At 46.6% G+C, this 27086-nt stretch overlaps 2 protein-coding genes across 3 annotated transcripts; one reads left to right on the forward strand and one right to left on the reverse strand.

Moving 5' to 3' along the window:
• Positions 1–262: 262 nt before the first annotated feature.
• LOC311274550 (EKC/KEOPS complex subunit Lage3-like) lies at positions 263–2241 on the forward strand. Its single transcript, XM_084382312.1, has 3 exons — positions 263–342; positions 1039–1167; positions 1259–2241. The coding sequence occupies exons 1-3, from the start codon at positions 293–295 to the stop codon at positions 1371–1373; spliced, it is 294 nt and encodes a 97-aa protein (XP_084238438.1). The 5' UTR covers positions 263–292; the 3' UTR covers positions 1374–2241.
• A 1350-nt stretch (positions 2242–3591) lies between these two features.
• On the reverse strand, positions 3592–27086 carry LOC311274531 (neurogenic locus notch homolog protein 1-like). 2 transcript variants are annotated; one of them, XM_084382276.1, is made up of 34 exons: positions 26841–27086; positions 25703–25784; positions 18667–18929; positions 17927–18265; positions 16838–16960; positions 16487–16720; positions 15990–16145; positions 15708–15893; positions 15512–15625; positions 14602–14715; positions 14170–14403; positions 13979–14089; positions 12591–12783; positions 12356–12501; positions 12147–12260; positions 11505–11624; positions 11242–11394; positions 10920–11148; positions 10608–10809; positions 10359–10512; positions 10071–10255; positions 9826–9958; positions 9466–9723; positions 9264–9376; positions 8604–9175; positions 8070–8510; positions 7820–7965; positions 7520–7733; positions 7344–7428; positions 7066–7228; positions 6648–6946; positions 6388–6535; positions 6190–6287; positions 3592–6092 (listed from the first exon to the last, which is right to left on the reverse strand). In XM_084382276.1, the coding sequence occupies exons 1-34, from the start codon at positions 26896–26898 to the stop codon at positions 4863–4865; spliced, it is 7410 nt and encodes a 2469-aa protein (XP_084238402.1). In that variant the 5' UTR covers positions 26899–27086; the 3' UTR covers positions 3592–4862. The 2 variants fall into 2 exon arrangements, with proteins under 2 accessions (XP_084238402.1, XP_084238401.1); XM_084382275.1 differs by having other exon boundaries at positions 7066–7231.

The following is a 27086-nucleotide window of genomic DNA, read 5'->3' on the forward strand; positions in this document are numbered from 1 at the left end:
TTTTGCTACTTTGACCTTATTCTTATTTAACTATAGGCAACACAAAGCCTTGTCATAAATAACATTTCAGGACAAAAGCCAGTATACTAAATATGAAAGTGTGTCAATGGTAGAATATATAAAATCGACCAAATCATATTTTATTGTATTTTTATTTAGCTGTGTCATTTTTGAGACAGTTGTAATACTGTAGTCCGCCGTTGGGGGGCGGCAGCTACAATCTGTGTCTCTACCGCAGAAGAAGATAAGCTTAAACCGGAAGTTCTTCTTCTTCTTCAACACAACAAGCAAGATGGCGGCAACAGACGGAGGAACAAACGATGGGACGGGCCAGCTGGAGTTGTATCCTTTAACGTCAGCTCTGGATATTCATCTTTCAGTCATATATGTGTTCTTTAAAGAGCTATCTTTATGTTTATTAAAGAAAGACGCCATGTTAACGGTTAACCATTAGCTGAGCGCTACACGTCTATGACGGCTAACCGTCCACCTGCTGCCCAACCTGGGTAAGAGGCGCCGCTGGGTGTCTCCGGAGTGAATGTCTGTCCAATATTCAACCTATCATCTAGAGTTAAGTAAAAGTACAGTTTCTGTCCTGCTTTCAGATCTTATTTAAGTGAAAGTATAAAGATATTAGTTAAAAGTACCAAATGTAAAAGAACTGAATGTGCAGACCCACTTCAGAGGAATATGATATGACTGAAGCATTTATGTGTTCATGTCTGTGATGCTGCAGCTGATAAATGTGGAGCTCATGTTATTGACTGTATATAATGACGTACAGTTTGTGAGTTTAACCCAAAGAACAAGATTTCCTTCTGAATTTTAATATGAAGTAGCAGAAAATGGAAATACTCAAGTAGTGTACAAGTACCTCAAAATTGCACTTGAGTACATGTATTAGGTACTTCCCTTCACTTCTGACAATATATATGTCTGTGTATATTGACTTTACCGTCAATGCCCATATGCAAACAACAAAAAAGAAGATTTTCTTTTTAGACACAGACAGTGATAGATTCCTTGACCCTCGTGCAGCTCTCTGGAAGTTCCCTTCCCGTCATCTCGTGAGGCCGACATTGCTCTGCGCTCTCTGTCACCGGATCGAGAGCCAAGGAAAGGCGGCATCAGCAAACAGCTCACAGTGTCCGGCAGCAAGCTGTCTGTGTGAGAAAACACGCCTTCAACCCTCCTCAACCTTTATCTGACAGTCCCACTGTTGATGTCTTCTGCTGAACTTCTTCTTCATGTGTTTCAGGAGGTGGAGCGCAGATGAAGCTCGGATCCTCAGAGTCTCTGTGAACTCATTCCTGGATCATCTGTCGCTCGTTCTTGAGACCATGGAGATGTTTGGACCTCCTGTTTCACAGTGAAGCCTGACAGATGTTTCAGGACTGAATTGATCCTCTCATCCTCCATGTGGAGTCGAGTTTTCTCTGGGAGAAAAACAGGGAGTGACTCTGAGGACTGGCAGCTTAAACTGTGGTTGTTTCAAGCAGGAAAATCTGATGTCTGATTCTTTAAGTGGGAGTAAGGAGCTGGTGGTTTGACTGTAGTTGGGTTTTTATTTTAACTACCTTTGTTAATGTAAAAAAGCTTCTGGTACCTGACAGAACAGAGAGATATCAGTGGAAGTGGAGCTCAAACCAGCGTCAAAAATTCTTAATACCCTCTGGTTGCAGCTTGTCAAATGTGAGCAGTTTCTGTTTTATGTCTTTACAAATCAGATATTGTACAAAACAAGTAATTTGAAGACATCTATTGGTCACATTTTTGACAACTTTTATAACATTTTATAGACAAAGCAGTCAATCAAAAGAAGGACCGGCACTTAATTTAGAGCCCCGCTGTTTAGGATTTATAAGCAGTTATCATTTAATAATTGGTTTAATGCACTATACTGTAGTTTTAAGTGTTTATTCATGTATTTATATAATGCCTGTGAAACCTCCATAATTGTATGCTCTTATATAAACATGATAAATGATAACACAGTAAAACTTGTAACTGTTGACACATTCCGTGCCTTCATAAATGCAGAAAATTACCTTATTATAGCTCATAGCTACATTATAATGTGTTTTAATACCATTTAATACATGTTGAACACTTAAAAGGTAATGAAAATAAAAATTAGTTACAAACTACGTAAGATCTGGTGGTGTAATGATCTGTTACTGTGGTAAATTACAATGACTGCTGTACAGAGTTTTTTCATTAAAGAGAAAGTTGTTAAATATGTACGTTTGTAAAGATTTTTATTGTTGACACTCACTACCTCCTCCAAGGAGGTTATGTTTTCTTTTGTCTCTTTGTTTGTTGGTTTGTCATGAATGATTTCCCATAAAACTTGGACCGAGGATGGGTCGGAGCCCAGAGCAGATCTCATTAAATTTTGGAAGATATCCAGGTGTTTTTCCCCACTTTCTTTAACATTGACGGCACCCGACACAATTTCTTATCTTTTACACAGCGCAACCAGTCTTCTCATCATGTCAGTCAATCTCTTTCCTTTTGGTGGGAAAGGATTTCACTGAGTTCTTCACTGTTATGAAAGTTAAAATGACAAATGACAACTGTGTGATGGGACAATGGCATCTGGCAGTGATGAACCCACAGAGAATTATCACTGATGATTATCCAGCAGAGGGCGCCGCATGATCAAACATTCATCACCATGTTAGTTTTTTTTTCCTGATTTTGTATCAGGTAACTAAAAAAGTCTCTTTCCTCTCAGTGCACTGCGCATTTACACACAGTTTAATAGCTGTAGTCTCAGACATACAGTCAAGGTGACAGTGAAGCATTCACTGACATTTCTGAGCTATTGATGAAAAGGTTTACATAGTGCGACACCTGCTGGTCATTTTTTGCAACTACCTTTGGCGTGCTTCCCATTGCCAGTGATATTTCTAATTATTGAGAGCAGACATCACTGTTCACTGTGCATCCTTCAGAAAACCTACTATAGTACTTTCATTTTCAAAACAGACAGCTGCACATTAACAGTCAATACAATACGCTGTTGCATTACTTTATTTTATTTATTTATTTAGGCTATCTTGTTCTCTTGCATTACTTTATTAATATATGCACCAGCAGAACATTTCAAAAATGAATGAAAGGTCGTTCATTTGATATGAAAAACATTTTTTTTTTGTCATTGAAGGTCATTGAAGGTCAACAAAATCATGTGCGGCACCGCACTGTAAGAGCATAATGAAGCTATAATGAAGCTAAAGGCCTTCATAGCCGCCAATATAAGTATTGTCTGTGATCATAACGTAGTCTCGTCTGTCTGTCGCAATATATTTATGTTAACATTGCACTGTCTGAAGGCCGAGACGTACGCGAGAACCTTTATTTTGAAGAGCACAGCACAAATATAATTGATAGAGCACAGTAGCCAATCAGAGGCAGTGTTGTGCCGAAGGCCCACCCACCAATGGAAACGAAATATTGAGGTAAATTTAATTAGAAAAACGAAAAAAAGACATGCTGCATCCACAGGAGCTACAGATGAGGTGGTACTACTGTCAGCTACACAATATACCAAAGAAGAAAGTTAAAGCAGGAGAGGAAGCAGCATCGTAATGCTTAACAGCAGCTTTTATTGAATCAAGACCATTTTTACAAAACATTTTTAATCAGGAAATACTTCTTTGCAAACTACAACTTTGCATGAACATTGATTTTTGAATTACATCTTTTCTTAAAAACATCTTTTATCTCTGAATTAGTTTATAAAACATGACATTTAAACACCTTTAACCGCACTCCTTTACAAAGTGCAGGTGATGTTAAACACACGAAGGTCCCCATTTCTTTCACAAACAATGTGAAGACATTTTCTTTTTTTTTTACAAGAAATCTCACAAATACATTGCTGTTCTTAGGAAAAAAAACATAAAATCACACTGGCACTATCTTAAACTGTGGCGAATGTAACATTTCTACTACAGGTCTGCAATTTAACACTTAACAGGTTAAACATGGTAACCATAATCACTGATTTGGGATACAAAATATGAAATAAAGAAACACGTCCTTGCATCATAAATGATCACAAATCAATTATTCAGCACCAGCCCAGACCACCATTCAATCAAAATAGGCTCAGGTTGATTTAGATGCATCTTCCACTCTTAGAAAAGCATCTCGCAACTGATAAAAGATATTTGCTCTGTGCTTTTAGGTCCCAAATCTCCACAGTAAATGACAAGATCTGTGTTTACTCAGTTCAAATACGCTCTTTCTTTCGACAGTGTAGCTAGCGACATTATGAAAGGTGACACTTTATATATATATTTGATCATCATCTAACACAGACTCAGTGATAAGACTTAGTGAAATGTAGTTCAGTAACAAAACCTGTGTCACTTAAAAGACAAAGGAGGTTAAAATATAATTAATTAATACTGAAAATTTTAAAATAATCTATAAAAGTTCGGAAAGAAATCTGTACAAACGTAATGCAAATCCCAAAAATAAAATTTAGCCGATGCATCAAAAGATTAAAATAAATCCAGTGAATAAAGCAACACAAGACACAAATAAATAGCCAGTGTACACATCTAGGAGTCTTTTTTTTTTTTCTGATACGCACTCCTTTTAAATGGTTTCTAATCTTCCCATACATAACAGAACAAAAATAAAAATAAAAAAGCATAAATATAAAAGCATCTTCTTTATATTTCAGGTCAAAAAAAGCACATAAATAAATACAAAATTACTAAAACTGTTTTTATCGTTAGTATAAAAACTGATAATAAAAAAGGAGCATGTTCAGTCTTGAGACTGGTTCGTCACTCTCTGTTCATATATTTCTTTCCGCTAAACAGTTCTGTCCATTTTAAAAGTCTCTACTTAAACTGTTCCGGGATCAGATTCATCTGCGAATGGATACTCGTAGGCGGGCTGGAGATGCCTTCCGACCAATCGGACATGTTGGAATGTGGCGACGAGCTGGACCACTGGTCGGGGGAGCCGGGGGAGGGCGTTAGAAACGGGTGGTCGGGCACCTGTAGCTGGTGGTTGGGTGTGTTGTCCATGGGGCCAGAGTAGCTGTGTTGGGAGGGAGGGGTGAGGAACTGGGTGCCGAGGATCTGCGTCTCCTGCGGCATTACGGTGTGGATTGGCACAGAGCGGCCTGAGCCGTTGTTTTGCTGCATGTCGGGGCTGTTCAGCTCCATGTTCGGGAAGCTCTGGTTGAGGGTCTGCCCGGCCGTGGTGGAGTTTGAGTTCTGGTGCTGGAGCTGCCGCGAGTGCGCCTGCTGCATCATGTGCGCGGACGAGCCGAGGTGGCTGGTCTGCAGGTTCTGGTAGCCCATGATCTGAGACAGGGTGGCAGTGCTGACGCCATGCAGAGCACCCATCATGTTGTGGGAAATGGTTGGCGCCTGGTTGAAGCTTCCTTGCTGGCCTACGCCTGGGTGCATCCTGGTGAGCCAGTCTAACTGGCCTCCTCTGCCTACAGATGCACCCTGACTGTTGGGGCTGGACACCGGCATGTGGGAGAGACGGGGAGGGTTATGGTCAAAAGACATGCTCATCTGGCCCATATGGTCTCCATTGCCTTGTAGATGATTTAGAGACATGGGTGGGGACTGCTGGAAGGGTGATGTCATGGGAGGAGAGGCCACATCAGACAGATAACCATGTGGCGACTCGAGGGAATCAACTGGAGAGAGGACAGCTGACGTGTCGAGCAAGTTACCCTTCCCATCCAGCGACTTCTTCTTCTTCATCCTATTATCCTTGCCTCCATCCTTCCCTCCTTTTCCTCCGGCGCTAAGTTTGCGAACCTTCTTGACAGACAGGTTGGGTTTGAGGTTGCTAAGGTAGTCATTAGGGGAGGAGAGAGGAGGGGAGAGGCTGGAGGTGCTCAGGGGCGCGCTGTGAAGCCCGGGGCTCCTGACCACGTTGTACTCATCCAGGAGGCGGACGATGTCGTGGTGCATGCGCTCCTGGGCGATATCTCTGGGCAGCTGGTCGAGGTGGTCGGTGATCTCCCGGTTTGCAAAGTGCTCAAGAAGAACTTTGGCGGTCTCGAAGCTGCCTTCGCGGGCTGCAAGGAAGAGCGGTGTCTCCTCCTAAAAAAGCAAACAAAGAAAAGAACGGTTAATCCACTGGGTATACTACTGTGAAAGGTGTAAATACCTCCATCACAGTCTCATGATTTTCACATACCTTGTTGTCTTGCATGTCCTTGTTGGCACCATTTTTCAGCAGCACCACAGCAGCCTCCACGTTGTTTACAGCCGCGGCCCAGTGAAGAGCAGATTTACCTGCAGAGGGAAAGGAAGAGGGTGGTTTATGATAACAGCTCAACACAATAGAGGATCTTTCTTCATGGACTGTGAAGATGACAGATAAAATGTTAACTACCAGAATCATCGGTGGCGTTAGCATCGGCATGGCAGTTGATAAGCTCCTCCACCATGCCGTCAACAGCCAATCGGGCTGCCAGGATCAGAGGCGTTGTTCCGTCATGCATGCGGGCGTCAAGATCAGTGGCGCGGTTGCGGATTAAAATCTGCAAGGACACAACACAGACTCGTTTAGTTAGGTGCTTTAAAAACGCTGGATAAACTTTGTCAGAAATCAAACCGTGGAGAGATATGAGAGTCCTGTAGAGGCTAAGTCACCTGGAAAACTCCCTGTGCATCTGCGGCCACAGCAGCGTGAAGCGGAGTGCGGCCCATGTTGTCCTGCACGTTGGCGTCGGCGCTGGACTCCAGGAGGCGTTTGGCGGCATCAGATCGGGCGTACCGAGCAGCCAGGTGGAGCGCAGTCTCGCCTGTACGGTCAGTCTGGTTATGGAGGTTGGCGCCCTGGTAAATGAAGTCAGAGATGATTTCTGCTGAGGGATCCTCTTCCTCTTCACTGTTACCAGTCTCAAGTCCTCCGCCGCTGCAGGAAGCGATCATCAGGGGAGTGAAACCATCTGAAAGAAGAAGTGAGAGGATTATAGTTCGCAGTCATGTGTCTGTCACTTCGCAGAAGATTACACAATATTTTACGGGGTTTTTTATTATGACATTAAATAAATAATTCTGTACACACCGGGTCCTCTGACGTTGACATCCATGCAGTCGTTCTCAATCTCTCCCTGAGGAGGGGTAGGGGCAATCGACGCAATACGTAGGTCAGCTGCATCCAGATGCTGCTGTGTCCACTTCCTGTGGTCGGTATGATCACACAACTCCAACATGGCCTGCTCCTCGAACTGCTAGAAACACAACGTCAGCAACGTCAGCATCAGTAGCACACACGGAAACGGTTCAGGATAAAAAGTTCGGGAAAATATTTAGACAATGGACGACTCAAATTGTTTGTCTTACCCTGAAGCGCCTGCAGTCTGGATCTTCATCGTCCCATTCATTTTGATTGTCATCCATAAGATTTATGTCAGAGTTTTTCATAGGCCTGAGAAAAGAGGATGCAGGTTAGTCTAGTTACATAACATTAAACACACAACACGCGCCGCTTTCTTATTCCGCTTTTGAAGTCTACTTACTTCAATCCTACAGAATCCTCTCCCAACGGCTCTCTGCGCTTCTTCTTGCTTGGCTCCGACACTTTGAACCCCTCAGGAAACCAGAGCTGGCCGTGCTCTCGTCGCCGCTTACGAGACACCAGAACGCCAAGGCAGACAAAACCCAAAGCAGCCAAGCCCAGGAAGACAACGTACATGGGGTAGAGCTCTGAGCTTGAGGGAGTAGGTCTCACACCTGGAAAGATAGGATTTCAACGTTAAGTAATGTTTCAATAATATTGAGTATTTATTAAAAAAAAGGGCTTGATATGAGTTACATACTCGTGACAGCTTCAATATAGGGAACATTGAGATTCCCACTGGAGGCCAGCGCTCCGAGGAATGCAGCTACATCTGTGGCACTCTGGAAGCATTCAGTAGACTGCTGGTAACACTGACGGTTGTCAATCTCCAGGTACACCACAGATCTACAAGCAAAAATAGATGGAAATGTTAACATTCAACACTTTCCTGTAATACAAATATGAATATTACCGATATGTTTTAACTGTGATTTCTCTGCGGTGCCTACCCTTTGACTTGCACAGGATCCAGCTCTCTGCGTTTCCGAGGGCTGACCATGGCTGTCACGCTTTCCTTCACTTGACCCAAAACATTAGCCGGCACCGAAGCCCACTCGGGCCAACCATCCGCGGAGCGCTTCAGCACGTTGTGTTTGACGAGGTCCTGTTCGTTGCCGTAGTACGGGAAAATCATCGGTTCTCCTTTGGCATCACGGCGGAACACCACATTGGTGTGGAGAACACTGCTGAGGTCTCGGAGGAAGGCTGAGGAACGGTTTTTAAGCTGCTCTGGGGGGATGTGGACCACCAGGACTAAGTGCCCGTCTGCCAGCTTCTCTGGCATGTTGTTGGCACAATCCAGGCCGTCCCATTCACACTCTGCATTGTTGCAGCCCTGGTCACAGTGGCCGTCAGCATAGTGGTCTTTACAGTACTGGTCATACAGCGGGCTGGAAGAAAGAAGGAGGCTTGGTTAGTATTCTGCAACTATATGACTACTGCTACTACTAAAATGTTTTTTTGTCTGTGTTTTCGACACTTACTTGCACTGTCCTTCCTGTCCCTGACAATCAAAGCCATCATAGAGACACCCAGGACTGTTGCACTGGCCGTCACACTTCCCATCGTTGAAGTAGCGCCAGCACTGCAAGGCTGCAGAGCAGTTTTGCCAAGGGTCATCGAAATTAAGCGAGCAGTCTCCTCCGTCCCAGCCGCAGGCGTGGTTGTTGCACAGCGAGTCGCAGATGTGGTTTCCCGCCCACTCGTCACACTGAGGAATCTCGCAGCTCACCTCCACTTCCGGAGGAGGGGTGATGTCCCGGCCGAAGCCTCCTACAAAGGAATAATCCAGGATGTGGCACAGCAGGCCGTTGAAATTGCTCGGGCAGCTACACTGGAAGAAAGGCACGTCTGGGGTGATCTGGCAGGTGCCGCCGTTGTAGCAAGGGTTGGAGATGCAGAGGCTGTCTGTGGGGGTCTGGCACTCAGGTCCAGTGAAGGTTGGTGGACAGAGGCAGCGTGGGCCCAGGTGGCCTGAGACACATGTGCCTCCATTCCTGCAGTTTAGACTCCCACAGGAGCGAGAGTCATACTCACAGGAGGAGCCGGTGAAGCCCTACAGAAACAGAAATGGACTGAGGTTATGACACTGTGCTTTAAAAAGTAGAATTATCTCTGAAGAGGCATCACTCAGCTGTACTCACAGGAGGACATTTACAGATGAAACCATGAGGCGTGTTGCTGGCGACAGCACATGTTCCTCCATTCCTGCAGGGTCTTCCTTTACAGCCGTCAAACACCTTGTCACAACGCTGGCCTGGACAACAGAAGCAAAATGTCAACATTTGCACACACGCTTGCTGCAGTCTTGTTACGTTCTTGTCGCTGCGGGATGTAGATCGGTACCTGTGTATCCGGTGCGGCACTCGCAGCGGTAGCTGTTGGTGAGCTGAATGCAGTTGTAGGAGCCTCTCGGGTCACAGGGGTCAGACAAACACTCGTTGACGTCACCCTCGCAGCGCTCGCCTACGTAGCCTGACGGACACAAACACTGATAACCTCCGATGCGGTCCACGCACTTGCCGTTGTTGAAGCACTTGGGCTCGTTGGTCAGGGGGTCGGTGGAAGGCGTGCAGTCGTCCAAATTAATCTCACAGTGGACACCTACGGGAGACAGTAACATTGGGTTAGACATGTTCTCATTTTTGTGCTCATATTAGTTTTTTTGCAAATGTATGTACACGGATATGTTATGCAGGTGTGTACCTTGTGTTCCTCTGGGACAGGAGCACTTGTACGTGTTGATGAGGTCGATGCAGGTGCCTCCATTCTGACAGGGCTGTGACTGACACTCATTGATCTCTTTGGAGCAGTTTACACCGTGGTAGCCGGGGACACACTGAGGAATCATTATAGGAATAATGTGTTATTTATTTATTGTTTATGATCCGATTTTGTCCATCATATCCGTACATTTCCATGCGATTCAATTCCGGTTTAAATCAACCTACCTCACAACTGTAGCCTCCCAGATAATCAGTACAAACGGCTCCATTCTGGCAGGGATTAGGTGAGCACTCATCCACTTGTTCCTGGCAGTAACTCCCTGTGTAGCCGGCCTGGCAGCGGCAGTAATGTGTGTTTCCAGCATCCAGACACTGGCCTGAGTTCCTGCACAGATGAGCCACCTCCACCCCTGAAATCATAGAGGAACGAGTTACAGAATATATCAATCACAGGTTTAAAATAAAAAAGCTTTATCAGCATGATGTGAAATAACTCTTGTCTGGCTTTCATACCTTGCTGCTTGGCTGCGACCTCACAGGAGACACTGGGGATGTCACAATAGAGACCAGTCCATCCAGTCTGGCACTGGCAGGTGTAAGAGGCTCCCTGCTGCCAGCAGGAACCTCCATTTTTACAAGGGGATGAATCACACCAGCGCACGAGATTCTAACAGGAAAACAAAAAAGAAACACTTAAAAAACTAGAACAAATGGAGGCAAAGCATGAAACCAACACAGAGACAAAAGAGGACTTCACCCTACCTGACAGTTGACTCCTGTGTAGCCGTGAGGACAGGTGCACTTGTATGTCCCGTAACTGTCAAGACAAGTGCCCCCATTGAGGCAAGGTTTGGAGTCACACTCGTTGATATCATACTGGCAGTAGCTTCCAGTGAATCCAGGTAGACAGAGGCAGGTGAAGGCATTGATTCCATCGACACAGGTGCCACCATTAAAGCAAGAGCTGAAGAAACAACAAGAATGTTAAAACATGATAAGATTTGCCTTGGTTTAATTATTCAGCAAAGTTAAAAAAGTACAGACAAAATTTTGATGATGATGATGATGAGCTACCTGTCTGTGCAGTCGTTGGTGTTGATCTCGCAGTTGATGCCACTGAAGCCAGGCGGGCAGGTGCAGGTGTAGCTGTTGACACAATCGGTGCAGTTGGCGCCGTTCCTGCAGGGGTTACTCTCACACTCGTTTATGTCCTGCTCGCATCTGCCGCCGCGGAACCCGGGCAGACAGGTGCACGTGAAGCTGTTGATGCCGTCGCGGCACAGACCGCCGTTACTGCAGGGATCTGAGGCACGAGAAAGAAAATGAAATCACCATTTTAAATAGTGATGTTTGAAACTGAAGACTAGATTAGAAATGGTGAAAGTCTGTTTCTTACTTGGTTTGCAGTCGTCAGTGTCTGTCTCACACTTCTGGCCAGTGTAACCTGGCTGGCACTTGCACTGGTAGCCACCCATAGTGTTGTGGCAAATAGCACCATTGCGGCAAGGGCTCTTCACACATTCGTTGATGTCAATCTCACATGTTTGACCTTGAGGGAAGGAGAAAGATCGAAGAAAAGTTAGTCACATTGTCCTGAGGGTGGACAGATTTTGGCTAGATATGCATAAACAGGTGAAACAGAAATGAATGGATGGATACCTTGCCATCCTTCAGGGCAGATGCAGGAGAAGCTCTGGTAGTCTTCAGCCTCCTTACATACTCCACCGTTTTTACAGGGTCTGGGGCTGCAGGGTGCCAGCAGGATCTCACAGTTGTCACCTGGTGACGGAGAAGAAAGAACATCAGTGTTGGGACTGTTCAGGTAACGTGGAATAACGACTTCAGACGTAAAAAATTCCCATTATATTTGATTCCACACTCCTGTGAAAGATTTCATTTCGAAGAGTCACATAAATCCCAGTTTACATCCCACTTCCTTATCCATTTCCATGACAACTTAGCCAAACAGGAAGGCCCTTCCTGTTTCCTGCTATTGTGCGATCACAGACAGGAAACAGGAAGTGGGAATAGGGCTTGGAGCAGGCTCCAGCTCTCCCGTCATGTTAGCCGCTGTGGCATGTTATTCCAAAACATACACACACACACGCTGTTACAGGCTGATCTTTCCACACAGAGATGCCAAAAACAGGCATCCCCATTCACTAAAACAACATGAGATAGGATGGGATGAGGCTTCTGTGCGGAAAGTGAAGGATTATCTTTACAGTTTCAGACAAACAGCTGAGTCAGCAGCAAACTAGATTCCATCATCCCAGGTGTATAAGCAGCTACGTGTCATACCGGTGTAGGGCAGCAAACAGTTGCACTTGTATCCAGCCACATCGTCGATGCAGGTGCCCTGGTTGAGGCAGGGGTTGGAGGCGCACTCGTTGATGTTAGTTTGGCAGTTAGGTCCTACAGTGGCGGGATTAAAGAGCACACTTGGGTTAGATAGCGGCTAAAAGGGCGCACACTCACACTGAAAAGGGACAAGAAGGGTTACAACTGACCAGTGAAGCCTGCTCTGCACGTGCAGTGGTACCCGCTGGTCATGTCCTTGCAGGTTCCCCCGTTCATGCACGGGTTGGACTCACACTCGTTGTTGTTGATGTCACAGTTCGGGCCGCTCCAGCCAGAGTCACAGGTACATTTGTAGCTACAATCAAAGGAAAGTCAAGGTCAGTGGTGTTTTATCCGTGCCACTTTTTGCAGCTCATGCATTTTAAAGACTGGATCTGTGCTGACCCATTGATGAGGTCCTGGCATCTGCCGTGGATGCAGGGGTTGCTGCCACACTCATCCACTTGAGACAAACAGGTGGCGTCGTTGTAGCCCTCTGGACACAGGCAGGTGAAGCTGTTGATGCCATCAACGCAGGTACCCCCGTTGTGACAGGGGTTGATGGCACATTCATCGATGTTGATGTTACACATTGATCCTGGAAGGCGATGAGAAATGATTTTTAGGACAATGCAGCTTATGTTTCTTCTGACAGACGTGGATTGACGAATAGCTTCTTTGCTTGAAACTTTGCCCTCCTGTGTGGTATTCTTTGAACCTTTATAAGCTGCTTGCTGAGGTGCACTGTGTGGCTTTTGGACAATAGAGAGACTCCCTCAACATTCAACAGGCAGAAGCTGTAGCAGCTCGAATGTGTGCCTAGCCTGGTGGCCCCTAGAGGCCCCTTCGCCTCCCCTGCATTGATTGAATGGGGCCCTGTTGAATAGGCAGAAGGAGGGTTTCAGCTGGATCTGAGAGGGGGAGGTGCTGCCAGGAGAAGGGAGGGAGGGGGGGCTGTAGCTGCTCTGCCTATTCACACACACACACACACACACAACACCCCCCATCCAGGGAGAACTAACCTCACCCAGGGCTGTTTACAGGGACAGAAGGCCAGACCCTTTTCACACACAGCCGAGTAACAATTAAACCCCCCTCTGATCCCCCTCCTCCTCCGCTCCTCATCAATCAGGAGGGGAGGGCCCAACTGCCTGATCTTCAGTTACAATAGTCCTCTGTCCCTCTGTGTCTCAGTCCCGCCGTGCCCTCCACACTCACCCCGTCAGCACAAAAAGATGGAGGGGAGGAAGAGGAGGAGGGATGCACAGAAGCCTGCACACACACACTTGTTCCTCCCTGCCCCCCTTTCTGGTATAATCACACAGCCACTACCAGTCAGAACCGGCTCTGTTGGGCCATGAAAGGGAGGAAGACGAGAGTGGTCCACTTGTTGGGCAAAGACTTTGTCACTTTGAGCACGTTACAGGTGAAGTAAATAAGGTGCAACACGTTAATCTGAGATTTTTACCGGATTAGTCATGCAGTTACACACTAATAAACACCAGCTATGTGATTAAAGGCCTTTTAAAGTATCACCTTACAGACTCTTTCCAGGCTCAACGTCACAGCCTTTTCAAATGGCAAACAAAGTTAGCGCTTTGTGTGTGTGTGTGTATCAGGTTGGGGACTGTGTTCCTTTCTCTAAGCCCCACCTCCTCCTCCTCCACATCCCACACAGGCAATCTGACACCATTGTTCTGCAGGAGTGGACCCGCCAGCCACCTGTCCTACCTGCCCCTCCCAAAGCTCAGGGGACCATCCCCCTGCACCTGTAAACTCCACCCAGCGCTCACCTGTGTAGCCTGGCTCGCATGCACACTCGTAGCCGTTGATCTTGTCGATGCACCTCCCGTAGTCGCAGGGTTTGCTCTTACAGTCGTCCAGGTTGACCTCACAGTTGAAACCTGTAGATTGGACCACATGTTAGCAAAATCTCCACATTTTAATGAAGCTGACAGAGTTGAATGTTGTTGAAATGTCTCACCTGCTGTGCCTTTGGGGCAGGCACAAATATAAGTGTTCTCCCTGTCCTGACAAGTGCCACCATTCCTGCAGGGTTGGCTGAGACACTCGTTGATGTTGGTCTCACACAGGCGGCCGGTGTAGCCGGGGCGGCAATAGCACGTGAAGGAGGCCAGGCCGTCCTTACAGGTGCCATAGTGGCAGGGGTCGGAGTAGCACTCGTTGATGTCGGTCTCACAGTGCTGCCCCGTGTAACCTGGACCAGAGAAAAGAGTAAGTACTCAATAAAATAATCTGGTCACATCTAAATTGTTATAAATGCAATTACGAAACATAACTTTGAATGAATTTCAATGGATGTCAATCATGTTTTTTTTTATTTTGGATAGAAACTAGAAAAAATTGAGGAAATTTGCAATGACATTTTGCAAAAATAAACAGTGGCTTGGTTTACCTTCAGCACATTCGCAGGTGTACTTGTTGGGACCATCGGTACATTTGGCTCCATTCTTGCAGGGTGTGCTGGCACACTCGTCAATGTCCACCTGACACAGACTCCCTGAAAAACCTGCATATGCACGAAAAAAATACAGATTTAAACACTTTTCAGATTATTGTTTTAAAGGTGCAATATGTTGTTTCTTATGTAACACATTTGGTTATGTAGTCCTTTATTTTGTTCTCACCACACAAACTCAAAACGTTCTAATGTTTACAAATATACAGCTTTTAATTACATCTAAGCCCTGTTGCTTTGTTTGTTTATAAGCCTGTATAAATGTTGCATAGCGCAACTTTAATGTGAGAAATCCCGCCAAAAATACGTAGCTCGTTATAGTCTGAATATCATGGCTACACTGTGCATAATGCACAGAAAAGCTCATTTGCATGTGAAGTAGGTCTGCAGGACACTGAAGGTCCTAACAAACCATTCCTCAACACTTCCTCCACCTCCACCACCCTCCTCCTCCTCCTCCTCCTCCTTCTCCTCGGCTCTTACTGTGCAGTGAAATCTTTCTTTCAAACCGCAACACAATGGCCTCCAGCTTACCGGCCATAAACCAATCCCTGCCCCCAAATTTTGGCGCTAAGCTCTTACACAAACTCCTGCCGTGCCCGCCAAATATGCTAATGTTTCCGCAACCTGCTCCACTCTGTCCAGTCCACAAGCAAACCCTTTGGTGACACTATTAGTAGAAGTGAATCATTAACATTCAATCTGTGAGCCATATATGGTGTGCTATACTCATTTGCAGCTAGGTTAATGATCCACCCCTTTATAGCCTCTGCTCTCATTGTCCAGGACCCTATTACTTTCACTCCATTATCTCCATCGATTGTCACATATCCTTATATTTTCTCACCTTTTGGGCACTCGCAGTGGAAAGAGTTGATCTTGTCAACGCACTTGCCATTGTTGAGACAAGGCTGGCTGGCACACTCATCCGTGTTGATGTGGCAGAACACACCCTCATATCCTGAGAATAAAAGAGTTATTAGTCAAATTTATTTTCTTAGGGTTTAATAATGCTCTTAAATCACAAAGATTCGTCCATTTACCTGGCATACAGATGCAGTGGAACCCTCCGATCTGGTCCAGGCAGGTGGCATCGTTATGGCAAGGATTAGACATGCATTCATTGACGTCCATCTCACAACGAGGGCCTTCATATCCTTGGAGACACTTGCACTGGAAGGAGCCTTTGGTGTTGAGGCAGCGGCCGCCGTGTTCACAAGGGTTGGCACCTACAACGATCAACATTGAAGATACAAGTTGTCACACATGTTTGGTCATTTGAGCAGACAGATTGTAAAGGATTCAAATTTCTAAACTCAGCATACCGAGGGAGCACTCGTCAATGTCCAGGTTGCAGGCTGACCCGGTGTAACCCGGAGGACAGGTGCAGATTGCCTTGCCATTGACTGGGTTGGTATCACAGTTGGAGCCCTTCTGACATGGGTTGCTGATGCAGGCGTCATCAAGGTGGCACAGCAAACCTGCGAGCACAGCAAGTCATCAAACTTTATCATAACATTTAACAGGGCAATATGTAAGAATTTTACTAAAATTATCAACAAAATGTGAAGATTTTTCAGGTTTAAAGTTATGTCACAGATGTATTTGTATTGTGCTGCAGAGACATCTATTGAAGTTAGCATGCTAACCAGCTAGCCTAGGTAACAACTACTAGGTAGCTAGCTGTGACTCAGGTGATATGCTGCCCCCTATTTGTTTGGAGTATTCATTCAACAGGTGGCCAGTTCTTACATACGGCACCTTTAATCACATCATTAGGACCACAATCTGTGTGTGCAGTGCGTCTGGATCAGGGTCGTACCTGTGCGCCCATGAGGACACTCGCAGAAGAAGGATGCTACGCGGTCGTGGCAGGTGGCGCCGTGGTAACAGGCTGCACTGGCACAGTCGTCGATGTTCTCGCTGCAGTCGTCGCCCGTCCACCCGTTGACGCAGACGCAGTGGTAGCTGCCGTGAGTGTCGTGGCACGTTCCTCCGTTCTGGCATGCGTTGGGCATCAACTCGCACTCATCCACATTTTCTGTGCAGTATTGACCTGATAGGAGGGTTAGCACAGTGTGAGGGCAAGTTTAAAATGTTGTCTTTGTACTTTTCTGATTTCATTTTTAAGTTCACAAAAAGTTCAATGGTTGTGCTCTTAACCAAAGCTCACCTGTGTAATGTGGTGGGCATTGGCAGTTGTAGGTGTTCACACCATCCACACACACACCACCATTCTGGCAGCTGTGACCTGGGCAGTCGTCGATGTTGTGCTCACAGTGCTGACCTGTGAAGCCTGATGAACAGAAAGAGAACAAAAAGAGACGAGATATGAAAAGCCGAGGAGTGTCAAAGACACAGAAAAAGACCTAGCAACATTTGCTTTTAGTTAATAATCACACCATCTCTTCCTTTCCTTATCACTGTGCACTTTTAAGCTCCAGATAAGCTCTCCACATCCTCGTGGCGGATTGTTTCAATGCCCAGCAGATGACAATGCAATTTGTCTCCTCCTCAAACATCAAAGTCTTGAGTGGGAGTTTTACAGCCACGATAGTCTGATTAACTATCAACCCGCGGCTCTGCAGGTGCCCGTGCAGCTCCGCTATCTCGCCGCATTCCAGCACGGACACCCACGAGAGACGCACAGCGTGGGTTAAACTTTAACACACAGCCCCGCAATATCCCTCATTCATCTGCATATCCAAACAACTTGCTCTTTGCTCAATTAGACAACAACACAGCCAGGTTTCATAATGGCCAAAATATTGAACTTTTAAGAGGGATAGAGATGTGCTCGTAAAATGTGGTTTGGAGAGGAAGAGTTTCTACACAGCTCGAACAGCAGCGACCACAATTGCCCAAGATTAACCAAAGTTTTATACAATGCTGCAACGAGTTTGGGTGCCAACACAATAAAGATGGCAAACAGACCAGCTCTGTGTGTGTGTGTGTGTGAGACCTCATGAATAGGGTGTGTATATCTATACATTGATGTGTATTGAGGGGCCTTGCTCCTGATTATCAGAAGGAAACGTCTGTGTGACTGCATCCTGCCAGTGGAGGCTGGCAGAGAGAGATTGTTGGGGAGGGGGCTAGCCACTCAATCAGACTTTACTACAACAACAGACTGGTTTTTAGGTCAACTGATGTAACAGGAAAACAACAAGTATGTGTGTTGTGTTGCTGCTCTAGCCATATGCAACTTCATGTCTGCAGAAAAACCGCTGCTTATTTATGTGCCGATGTATATTTGTGTTACCTGGCAGGCAGCTGCAATCATAGATGGTGTCTCCCTTCTGGACGCATGTGCCTCCGTTCAGACACGGCGAGGGGCTGCATGGCATGTAGGTGGTCTCGCAGTGTTGGCCCGTGTACTCCTGAGGACAGCGGCAGTGGTACGAGCCCACCTCGTTCACACACGCGCCGCCGTTCAGACAGGGAGATGGAGACTGGGCGCACTCGTTGACGTCTTGCTTGCAGGTTTGACCGTGGAAGGCGGGCGGGCAGGTGCAGATGTAGGTGGAATCGAAGGCAGAGCACTGGCCGCCGTTTGCGCATGGGTTGGAAGCGCATGGGTTGGCGAGCTGGCATGCTTTACCTTGGAAAACAAAGTGACAGAGAGAGTTATTAAAGGTGCAATATGTTAAAATTGTCCACCTGTCAACAAATAGGGGGCAGCATATCACAAGAGTAAACTGCTGCCAACAGTAGCTGCCATTAGCTAGTTAGCTCAGTTAGCCGTGCAGCTGGCAGTCTGTACTGGAAGCTCAGAGCACAAAGGAAGTGTTGCTGTTTACACCGCTAGCACAGGAGCTTCGGACCAGGACGGGACAGGGCTAGCTGGTTAGCATGCTAAACACTCCTTGTAACACAATAGATAAAATGTGAAAACTTTGAGTTTTGAATGTTTTCACCCAAAATTCTTACATATTGCACCTTTAATGTTTTATAGTGAAAGCTGGTGAAAAGGAGCGCACAGATAACTTTTATTCTACATACCTGACCACCCGGGCGGGCACCGGCAACGGTAGGTAGTGAGGCTAAGGAGATCACACGTTCCTCCATTGCGACATGGGGAGCTCATGCAGGCATGGTTGGTGGGGGTCAGGCATAGGCGGTCGGTGAAACCCAGGCGGCACACGCAGCGGAAATCAAACGTGTTGCCATGGGAGACGGCTCGGCATTCACCACCATTGCGGCAGGGTGAAGGGCTGCAGGGGCTTGGATACTGGCAGCGATTGCCTACGTAGTCACTGGGACACCTGGGAGAAGACAGAAAGTAGAGATAATTAGAAAACAGGGGTCTTTTTTTGGTTAAAATCATGGGAACAATCATCCAAACAAAAGGGGAATAAGAGGAGGGGGGGAAGAGGAAGGGGGGAGGAAAAGTTTCCCGCCCAGGAAAAGTCCCACTGGAGCGCGACGGGGACGGCATGTTGTTCTAGTGTGTCTCTCTGGATTAGACTCCCTCAGAACCTTGAAAACACATTCTGCTGGGACAACAGACGCCACAAAATAGTCTAGCCGTAACAGCCCCGCTCCCATCTACCTTTCACCCCTGCGCTGTCCACACTCATCCTGAATGACCGTAGAGATCAAGGGGACTGTGCCGGCTCTGGATGTCTAGGCCCTAAGCCCCATCCAGACTAAGGATGGATGCTGCTACAGTCACATAGCTCTAACCGGCTGATTATGAGGACATAGAAACAAAGGGGGAAAAAAAAAGCTTGACAAAGATGAGGATCTTTTTGCAGCGTCAAGCTGGTTTTTTTTCACCGAAAAACCCACGGTGAACCGACTAGTACCGATGCAGCCTTTATGCAACAGTCCTGTCTGTCACATGTGGGTGCATTTAAATTCGGCCAAAAAAAAAAGTGTTTATGTTTGAATCGGGGCTTGTGTGCGGAGTGTGTAGTCGCACAAATGAGCGTGTGAGTGTCTATGCGTAAGGGACGGCATCTGTTGGCCTCCGAGTATCTCCACAGGGAGCAGGTGCGCATGTTAATGAGGGCAGCTGTTGGACAGGACTCCTCCTCCTCCTCCTCCTCCCCCCCTTATCCCTCCTCCCTCCCTCCCCTCTGTCCCCTTGTCAGATGGGGGGTACTGACAAGCCAACCTCTCCTCCGGGGACATAAAGAACCCATGTGAAGTCAGCTGTTGCAACTTCTGTCTCCTCAACCTTCCCCCGTGAACCACCGCACTCATTCTTAATTCCTCTCTTCCTTACCTGTTCCTCTTTTTACGACTGTTCTCTCTGTGCCGAGACTCCGCTTTTCACTGCTGTTTCTCTCTCCCGTGTTGACTTTTTACAAGTCCCCGCAAGTTACTTTTTACAGCGTTTTCCCCTTATGTCACACGGGACTGCTGAAAACTCCCTTGTTGATTTAGTTAGGTGAGACCAATCAGAGCTTTTTAACGGTCTCGTGTGCCCAGCGGGGAGCCACAGACAGCTCCAATTGGCAGACGATTGTAAAACAATTTGAGGAGGCTTTTGAAGTTTTGCCCAGCTTTCCCATTTCACACACTGAATAATCACATGTTTTGGGTTGTTAAATCCTCCACTCCACATCCTTCATGAAACAGATGTCATTATTAATGTGTGTGTGCGTGTGCGCTCGTGTGTGTGTGTCATCCCACGCTAACTAACTGTAATAGATCCTCTTTGTCCTGAAGTCAGCCCGCTAGGAGATAAAGATCCACCCACATGCTGAAAAGCTACGGAGCACACACCACGGCAACAGGTCTCTCCCAGCGAAGCAATGTCCCCTCAGGCCGGAGCAGATGCTTCCCCGACCTCTGACCCCAAACACTTTTGTGACTGTGGGGAAGGCCTCTTTGCCTTCTCTCCCCTCTCTCCTCTCTCCCCCGCTGGGCCCGATCTACCATCTGCCACTCTGGGGGTGACTTTTCTCCTCCGACACAAAACCATCCCCACAGTGCACTGGAAATGCCACCGCTGTGGAAAATGTTATGTAAATGGCCGAGGGCGGCGTACAGTAATTATGTGCACGAGTATGACTTCTATACTCTTGTTCCTCCTTTCATGTTGCTTATGAAAGTATTGCATGACTGTCTCTCTTCTTGATGTCTTCAACACTCACTCCCCCCCGTTTTCTCCTTAAGTGGCCATTTGTTCCTGCTCCTTCCTCCTCATTTATTTTGTCTAGTTAGCTGATGTTCCCTAATCATTAGCCAAGGTCTGACCCCTGCGGTCCACATCTGTTAGAGAGACCACGAACAGAACAGAACAGAACTGAGAAGCTTTGACAGGGAACGAGAAAAGTACTGGGTGTGGAAGGATCTGAAGTCTGACCATAATGACTGATCTGAACTTTACAAGGATCGTGGGTTTGATACAGCAGTAGCAGATCAGAACAGTGAGTTATTTCTTAGTAGGAGTTTCTGAAACTGAACTTTTCCAACAGATTAAAGAAGCTGAGGAATTTGTAACATCTTGCAAAACAAAAATAGCTTCCACGAGTGTCATAAAGAGATCATTTTGATAGTGATTAAGCTATTTCCTGTCTCGCTCACTACAAGGCGCGAAGATTTATGAGGGTCAGTCACGGCGACGAGTGCCGAGCACCTGCTTGACTAACGACTGCAAGATCACTTTCACGCTTAAAATACACAAACATGGAGTTTCGACACTTCAAACACCTTAGCGGTCGGGAACATCATAGCCACCCAAGGCAAAAACACCTGCCTGCCACTCCACTTCTTTTGATGGTTATCAGCAACAACATATCTGCTAAAGTACCTGTAGCCTGGAGTCAGTTACACAGGTAGCCATGAATCAGGTCGGCACATAACAGCTCTTCTTCCCAGTCTTTCTAGGCCCTTGAGCGAGATAAAACCATGCACACGTTTCTGTAGTGCAACACTGACCTGCCAGAGGAGTTGGTGTTTCTACATTTGACAGCCTGCGCTGGTGCCTGTGAACTTTCAGCACCCACTACAGCTAAATAGCCTCTTATCTCTGTGCTCTGACAGTGCGCTTTGATCACCCCGCTCTGAGGATCTCCAGACTTGCAGAATCCTGATCAGATCCAGTCCAGGGGCCCCCCGTCAACGCTACATTTTCTCCGCAGTAGCTTCTCTAAAGTTATTAAGAATAAAACTCAACATATAGTTTAGACACTCTGGCCCATCAGCCTCTTTCAGTATCGGAGGGGCTCTGGCATGTAGGGAATGGGCCCAACCAGGGGAGTGGCAGCCTTAGAGCTTAAACCCCAATAAAAGCACCAACCGCAGCAGGAACACTTGACCCAGTCATGCACTTGTATACTCCTGATTCGCTTAAGCCCACATGGAGCTGAGCTTTAACAGAGACCTGCTCGGTAATCCTATAGGAGGACAAATGAAGAGCGGCATTCCTTGAGGGAGAGTGGAACATCTTTTGAGCAGCACCGGGCTCGCTCCAGACAGCCTTTATGTGCGAGACATTTTATCAGCAATACGCAATACCAGACAGCTCCGTGCAAGGTCGGAGAGGTCCGATCACACCAAGCACTGCGGACTTTCACTCAGTTTTCTGTCTCGAGTCTATTCCTGTCAGACGACTCGCAGTATTCGAGACACGTAGCGAGACGGTTGAGATGTTTCCTGAGTTTATTATTAACAGTCACTTCAGACCAAAACAGTGTCTATTTCAGCAAAGCAGTCAGTCAGTCATGCAACGGAGGAGTTAAGGTCAACAACCTTTCAACTTCACTATGCCCTCATTACTGTCTCACAAGTGGAAACTAAATTTGACTCACACAGCTCCGTGCCCTTACACGTTTTTGAGCTGCCTACAGCTCTGTGGGAAACAGGAAGCCCCAGACCTTCAGATAACCTCTTGCTTCACAGAACTATGACCGAGTGCTTCCCCATTACGGCGGCTTGTTGTTGTTTCCGCGTGTCTAGTTGCCCACCACAAACTGAAGTACGATCTATGTCTAGACAAAGTTCTGATTCCCCCCGAAACTGGCGTATGTAATCAAGTCTGTGAAAATCTCTATTCCCCATCCAAATTTGAAGGATTAAAAAAATGATTTTTGTTCTGAAAACCAAACCAGACGATCAACCACACAGCTAGCCTAAAGCGGTAAAGATAAATCAAGTGAAAGCTAACCGCTAAGAAAACATATGATATTTCTGGCTAAAGCTAAATTTACTTACTGCCTAGTTATTTAGTGTAATCTGAATACACCAGATATATCAATGATAAATCAAAATATATCAGTTCTAATGAAAAAACATTATGCTAATCACATTCAAGACAGTAGCTTAAAGCTAGCTGCTGTGATAGCATCTAAACATCTCTGGCTAAAGCTAAATTTACTCTATATCACTGCTGTATTACAATATATCAGTTTTGTTGAACAAACATTTTGCTAATCTGGTTTCCTATCAAACATGAACAAAGTATTAGCTAAATTTAGTCTAGCTACATAGTCTAGCCTTGCTATAAAGCTAGCTATTGAGATGGCATCTGATATTCCTGACTGAAGTGAATTTACTCTGTCCGGTCAAAATAAATCAGTTCTGATGAACAACATAATTTCCATCAAAGCTTACACAAATTAATGTTGTGTGTGGATTTCAGCGTATCGACAAATGTAGATAAAAGGCTAGAGCATGTTTTGCCAGTCGGTTTTCCCCTCACATGCTTTGATGTTGTCCAAAGGCAGAGTTGAGGTTATATGTGTGCTACTGTAGGCTCTGGTTTATGCCAATTTCCTCTTTCTGATGATGTTGTAAAATAATAAGCCTTAAAATGTAATTTTTCTGGACGGCCTGAAAATGTCTTAACTTCCCTTTGTAGCCTACTGTATGATACACGAGTTCCCCAGAACAAAAAACTGAGCCCAATCAATGTCAGAGAGATAAATATACAGCAAGAAAAACAAACAGGACACGAGCCTGTTCCTGTTGTTAGACATGATCTGTATTGAACAGATTTAAATTAAGGGCGACTAATTTTAGAAGCAGGAAGGACAGAAAACATCCTTTCAGCAGGAAAAGGGAAACGTAGAACCAATTTTGTCTCAACACAGACTTAATCCCTCTAAACCTGTCCATAAGACATCTGATTACCACAGTTTACACCAAGCCTAACCTTGTTCTCTATGCCAACATGTGATTTCACTCTCTGTTCTCCCACTCGTGGGAACGGCGCTGAAAGAGGATTTAAATCTGCCTTACCACTCAAATCTGTGTCACCATATGCTCACAGCAAAAACCACAACATGACACACTGGTAACTATGGGTGCTGAATACGTGGGTTCAAAGTATTTTAACCTTTTGGCACTCAATCTGACTGTGTATCTTAACCTCAATCACCCAGTTTTTACTCCGAATGTGGGCCGCTGCTTTTCGCCCGGTTGCTCAGGTGCCAGCCCGTTCCCCCCAAGAGGACTTTCCAGCTATGTCACCACACATTTCCAAACTGCACTTTCCAGTTAAAGGGGCACAAAATTCAAATAGTGACGATAAAAGAAACCCACTATTGGAAGCCCTTCCCTGTGTAGACGCCACACTCTGACCCCTGATGCACTGATGCTGAATCTCCCAGTGCACCCGTGACTGATGGCTGCCCGGCTTGGCGGGGATGAATGATTAATGGGAGGAAAACCGGGGAGGAAGAAGCAGGCGCGGGGTGGGTGAAGTGATGCTCTTATCCTGTCTGTTTTTAATTGGACCGAGCAGAGATGAAGACCACAATAACAGCTTTGTGGAGGCGGAGGGTGGAGGGAGAGTTTCTGTGCGCGAGTGTGTGCACACGTGCGGGGGTCTGTGTGAAGGCCTGTGTGTGTGTGTGTGTGTGTGTGTGTGGAGTGTGCAGATTAGATATTGGTGGCCCTGGGCGAGCAGCATGGGCTCCTTCAATGGCTCCCCCTTGTCCCTTCAGAGCAGAGAAGCGCCTGCCATGACCACATGCCCCGGGGGTAAAGCCAGGCCACCCCTGAGCTTCTTTACGGTTGGATAGAAACAATGCCACAACTGGAAACCCACAAAAAAACTTCTCAAGACTAAAGGGCTGACATCTTCCTTTCACCTCACCTTTAACGAGAGCATGCAAGGTGAATCAGAAAGGTAAGAATAAAGGGAAGGTGTCTGCACCCACAAACCGTTAAAATCAATCCATGGCCTGAACAAATAGCTAACAATCTGCCCCTCTCTCCGTTCCCACTTGTTTGCCTTCGAATTTCTGCACTTTATTCCAATTAATCTCACTCTCTTGACATCCAATCCAATTACATTTCACAGCCATCTGGCTTTCTAATGGAGATCATAAGCGGGTGAGGTGTGGGGGTAGGTAGCGGGGAGGGGTGTGCATCCATTCACAAAGCAGGAGACAAGCCTCTTGTAGGGAGGGGGGGTTGTGGCAGGGGTTTGGTGTGTGTTGTGGTGTTTGGGGTGGCTGTGGCATGATGGGAAGCCCCACTCAGATTAGTCACACAGCATTATTCTGACTGCAGGACAATGGGTGACGGGCGGCGGGCGAGCCCCAGCTGTCGCCCATGAAAGGACAGAAAAACAAGATTTAGGGCTGGACGCGTCCTCTCACTTTGCTGCTGAAGGGGTCTTGCATTCATTAACCGGCCGACTGATGAGGAGGGGGTGGGCTTTTGTCCAGCTACCCCTCACCTCTCTGGAGCTGCGCTCTCCTTTTTTTTCCCCTTCCTTCTCATTTCTTCACTTCTTAAACTCTTTTCTTTTTAGGGGAATGTGTGCAGCCTCACGGAGCAATGCGGCTCCTGCAGGGGCATACAGGGGCACACCGAGCGCAGAAGAAACTCAAGGGCCCCCGGTTGCTGGGCACAGGGGCCACTCAAAGGCTGGAATGAAAGGGGGGAATATGCGGCGGCTTTCTTTCCGAGCAAAATGGGGGAAAAAAGGCGCTTTCAAGTACCGAAATTACACTACGCTGCTGCACTTGTAAGGCTGCGCGAATTCCCAAACAGAAGAACAAATGAAATGCTCCAGATAGCAGGAAGTGTTGGTGGTCTGCAGCGAGAAACATCTGGCGCTTCGCATGTCACTTACTTGCATTCTCCATTTCCGTTCGAGGTGGCTTCACACCTTCCTCCGTTCAGGCATGATTCAGTGGGTAGGGAGCATTTTAGACCTGTTGAGCACATGAAAAATATTAAAACACAAACCAACATATGTGGAGATGCAGACTGTTAAACAAGACGTTGGGATTAAGAGGGATTAAGCAGGAGTTTGGAGACATTGGAGGGAAGTTATTCATCAGTGAGATGTTTTAATACATTTCATCCTGCGTGAATTTAAATTCTAACACACATGCTGAACTTTAATTGATTTGTTACACACTTGTCCGTAGGGGATATTGGGGGAGCCCGTTGTGGACACCGGTGAGGCCAGAGCGCGTGGTGCGTGGCTTTTTTTTTTTAGGGGGGAGGGAGGGTGTGTGGGGAGGAGGAGGGGGGGGGGCGCGCACGCTTTTGCGGGGGAAAGCGCAGCAGCTGCGGGGCTCAGATGCGGGACAAAAGAAATCAGAGTCCAGCACGAGCCATAAAACACTCTCCTCGGGCATTGTTTACCGGCAGACGGGAATAACAGCACCTCCTCCACCCCCCCACACACACCCTCCACCCGGCACTCACAACACTCTCCCACACATGCAGACAAAAGGTGGCCCTCCCTCCCCCCCCTCTCGCGTACCCCCACCCCCTTGCCCCAACACACGCACCAGCATCCATTATCTCCCCTGTTATTTAAAACCGGTTCTCAGAACAATTTAAAAAGTTGATCAAGGCCAAAGATCTTTTTTTAAAAAATTTTTTTAAGAGAGAACAACCAATTAAAGGCAAAAATGAGCAGTAAAACTCATGAGTGCTGGTGCATTTAAGTGTTTGCTGCATCAGAAGTATAAGGTTCATCACACACTGGCCACCAAATGAACAGTTAACTTGCGTAAAATAACTTTCACAAGCGCGCACTGCAGCCAAGCCAAAGCGCACCGCAGTGTTTGGCTGCTGCGCTTGCAGTGAATCCATTCCCACGACCAAGAGAGGCTCTTTAAATAACCCAGTAAAAAAAGTTTCCAGGAGATTTTTTTTACAAGAGCCTACCAGCCTCTTATCATCAGATATCGATCATGCACTAACTTCTCTCCACTTTCCTCTGCAGCCTGTGCAACAGTCTTTCATCAGTTTACCTTGTGAGATGACGATCGCAGGAATCAGAAATGTTAGTTTCACAAAGAAACGATACATTCCTCCTCTTCAACTTCACAGATGTCGTTGACTCCCACGTAGGGTTGGCATAGATCCGCAGTTTAGGGTTTACTCCAGATGCTGGCTTGAAAATAAATATCCCAATAAATAAATAATCCAGAGCAACAGAGAGACGAGAGGGAGGCGAAAGTCTTCAGGAGGACTCAGTTCATAGATGTTAACCTGGT

Source organism: Pagrus pagrus (assembly GCF_965226575.1).
Source record: "Pagrus pagrus genome assembly, chromosome: 19".
Classification (NCBI taxonomy): Eukaryota; Metazoa; Chordata; class Actinopteri; order Spariformes; family Sparidae; genus Pagrus; species Pagrus pagrus.

Bases quoted from the DNA above. Each gene is read 5' to 3' on its own strand.
- LOC311274550 (XM_084382312.1), top strand. From the start codon at position 293: ATGGCGGCAACAGACGGAGGAACAAACGATGGGACGGGCCAGCTGGAG. The intron at 343-1,038 runs GTATCCTTTAAC...ACCCTCGTGCAG, and splicing joins GGGACGGGCCAGCTGGAGTT to CTCTCTGGAAGTTCCCTTCC. The intron at 1,168-1,258 runs GTGAGAAAACAC...CATGTGTTTCAG, and splicing joins TCCGGCAGCAAGCTGTCTGT to GAGGTGGAGCGCAGATGAAG.
- LOC311274531 (XM_084382275.1), bottom strand. From the start codon at position 26,898: ATGTATCGTTTCTTTGTGAAACTAACATTTCTGATTCCTGCGATCGTC. The intron at 12,784-13,978 runs GTGAGCGCTGGG...ATCGCCTTCCAG, and splicing joins ATGCGAGCCAGGCTACACAG to GATCAATGTGTAACATCAAC. The intron at 7,734-7,819 runs GTATGTAACTCA...CTATCTTTCCAG, and splicing joins CTATATTGAAGCTGTCACGA to GTGTGAGACCTACTCCCTCA.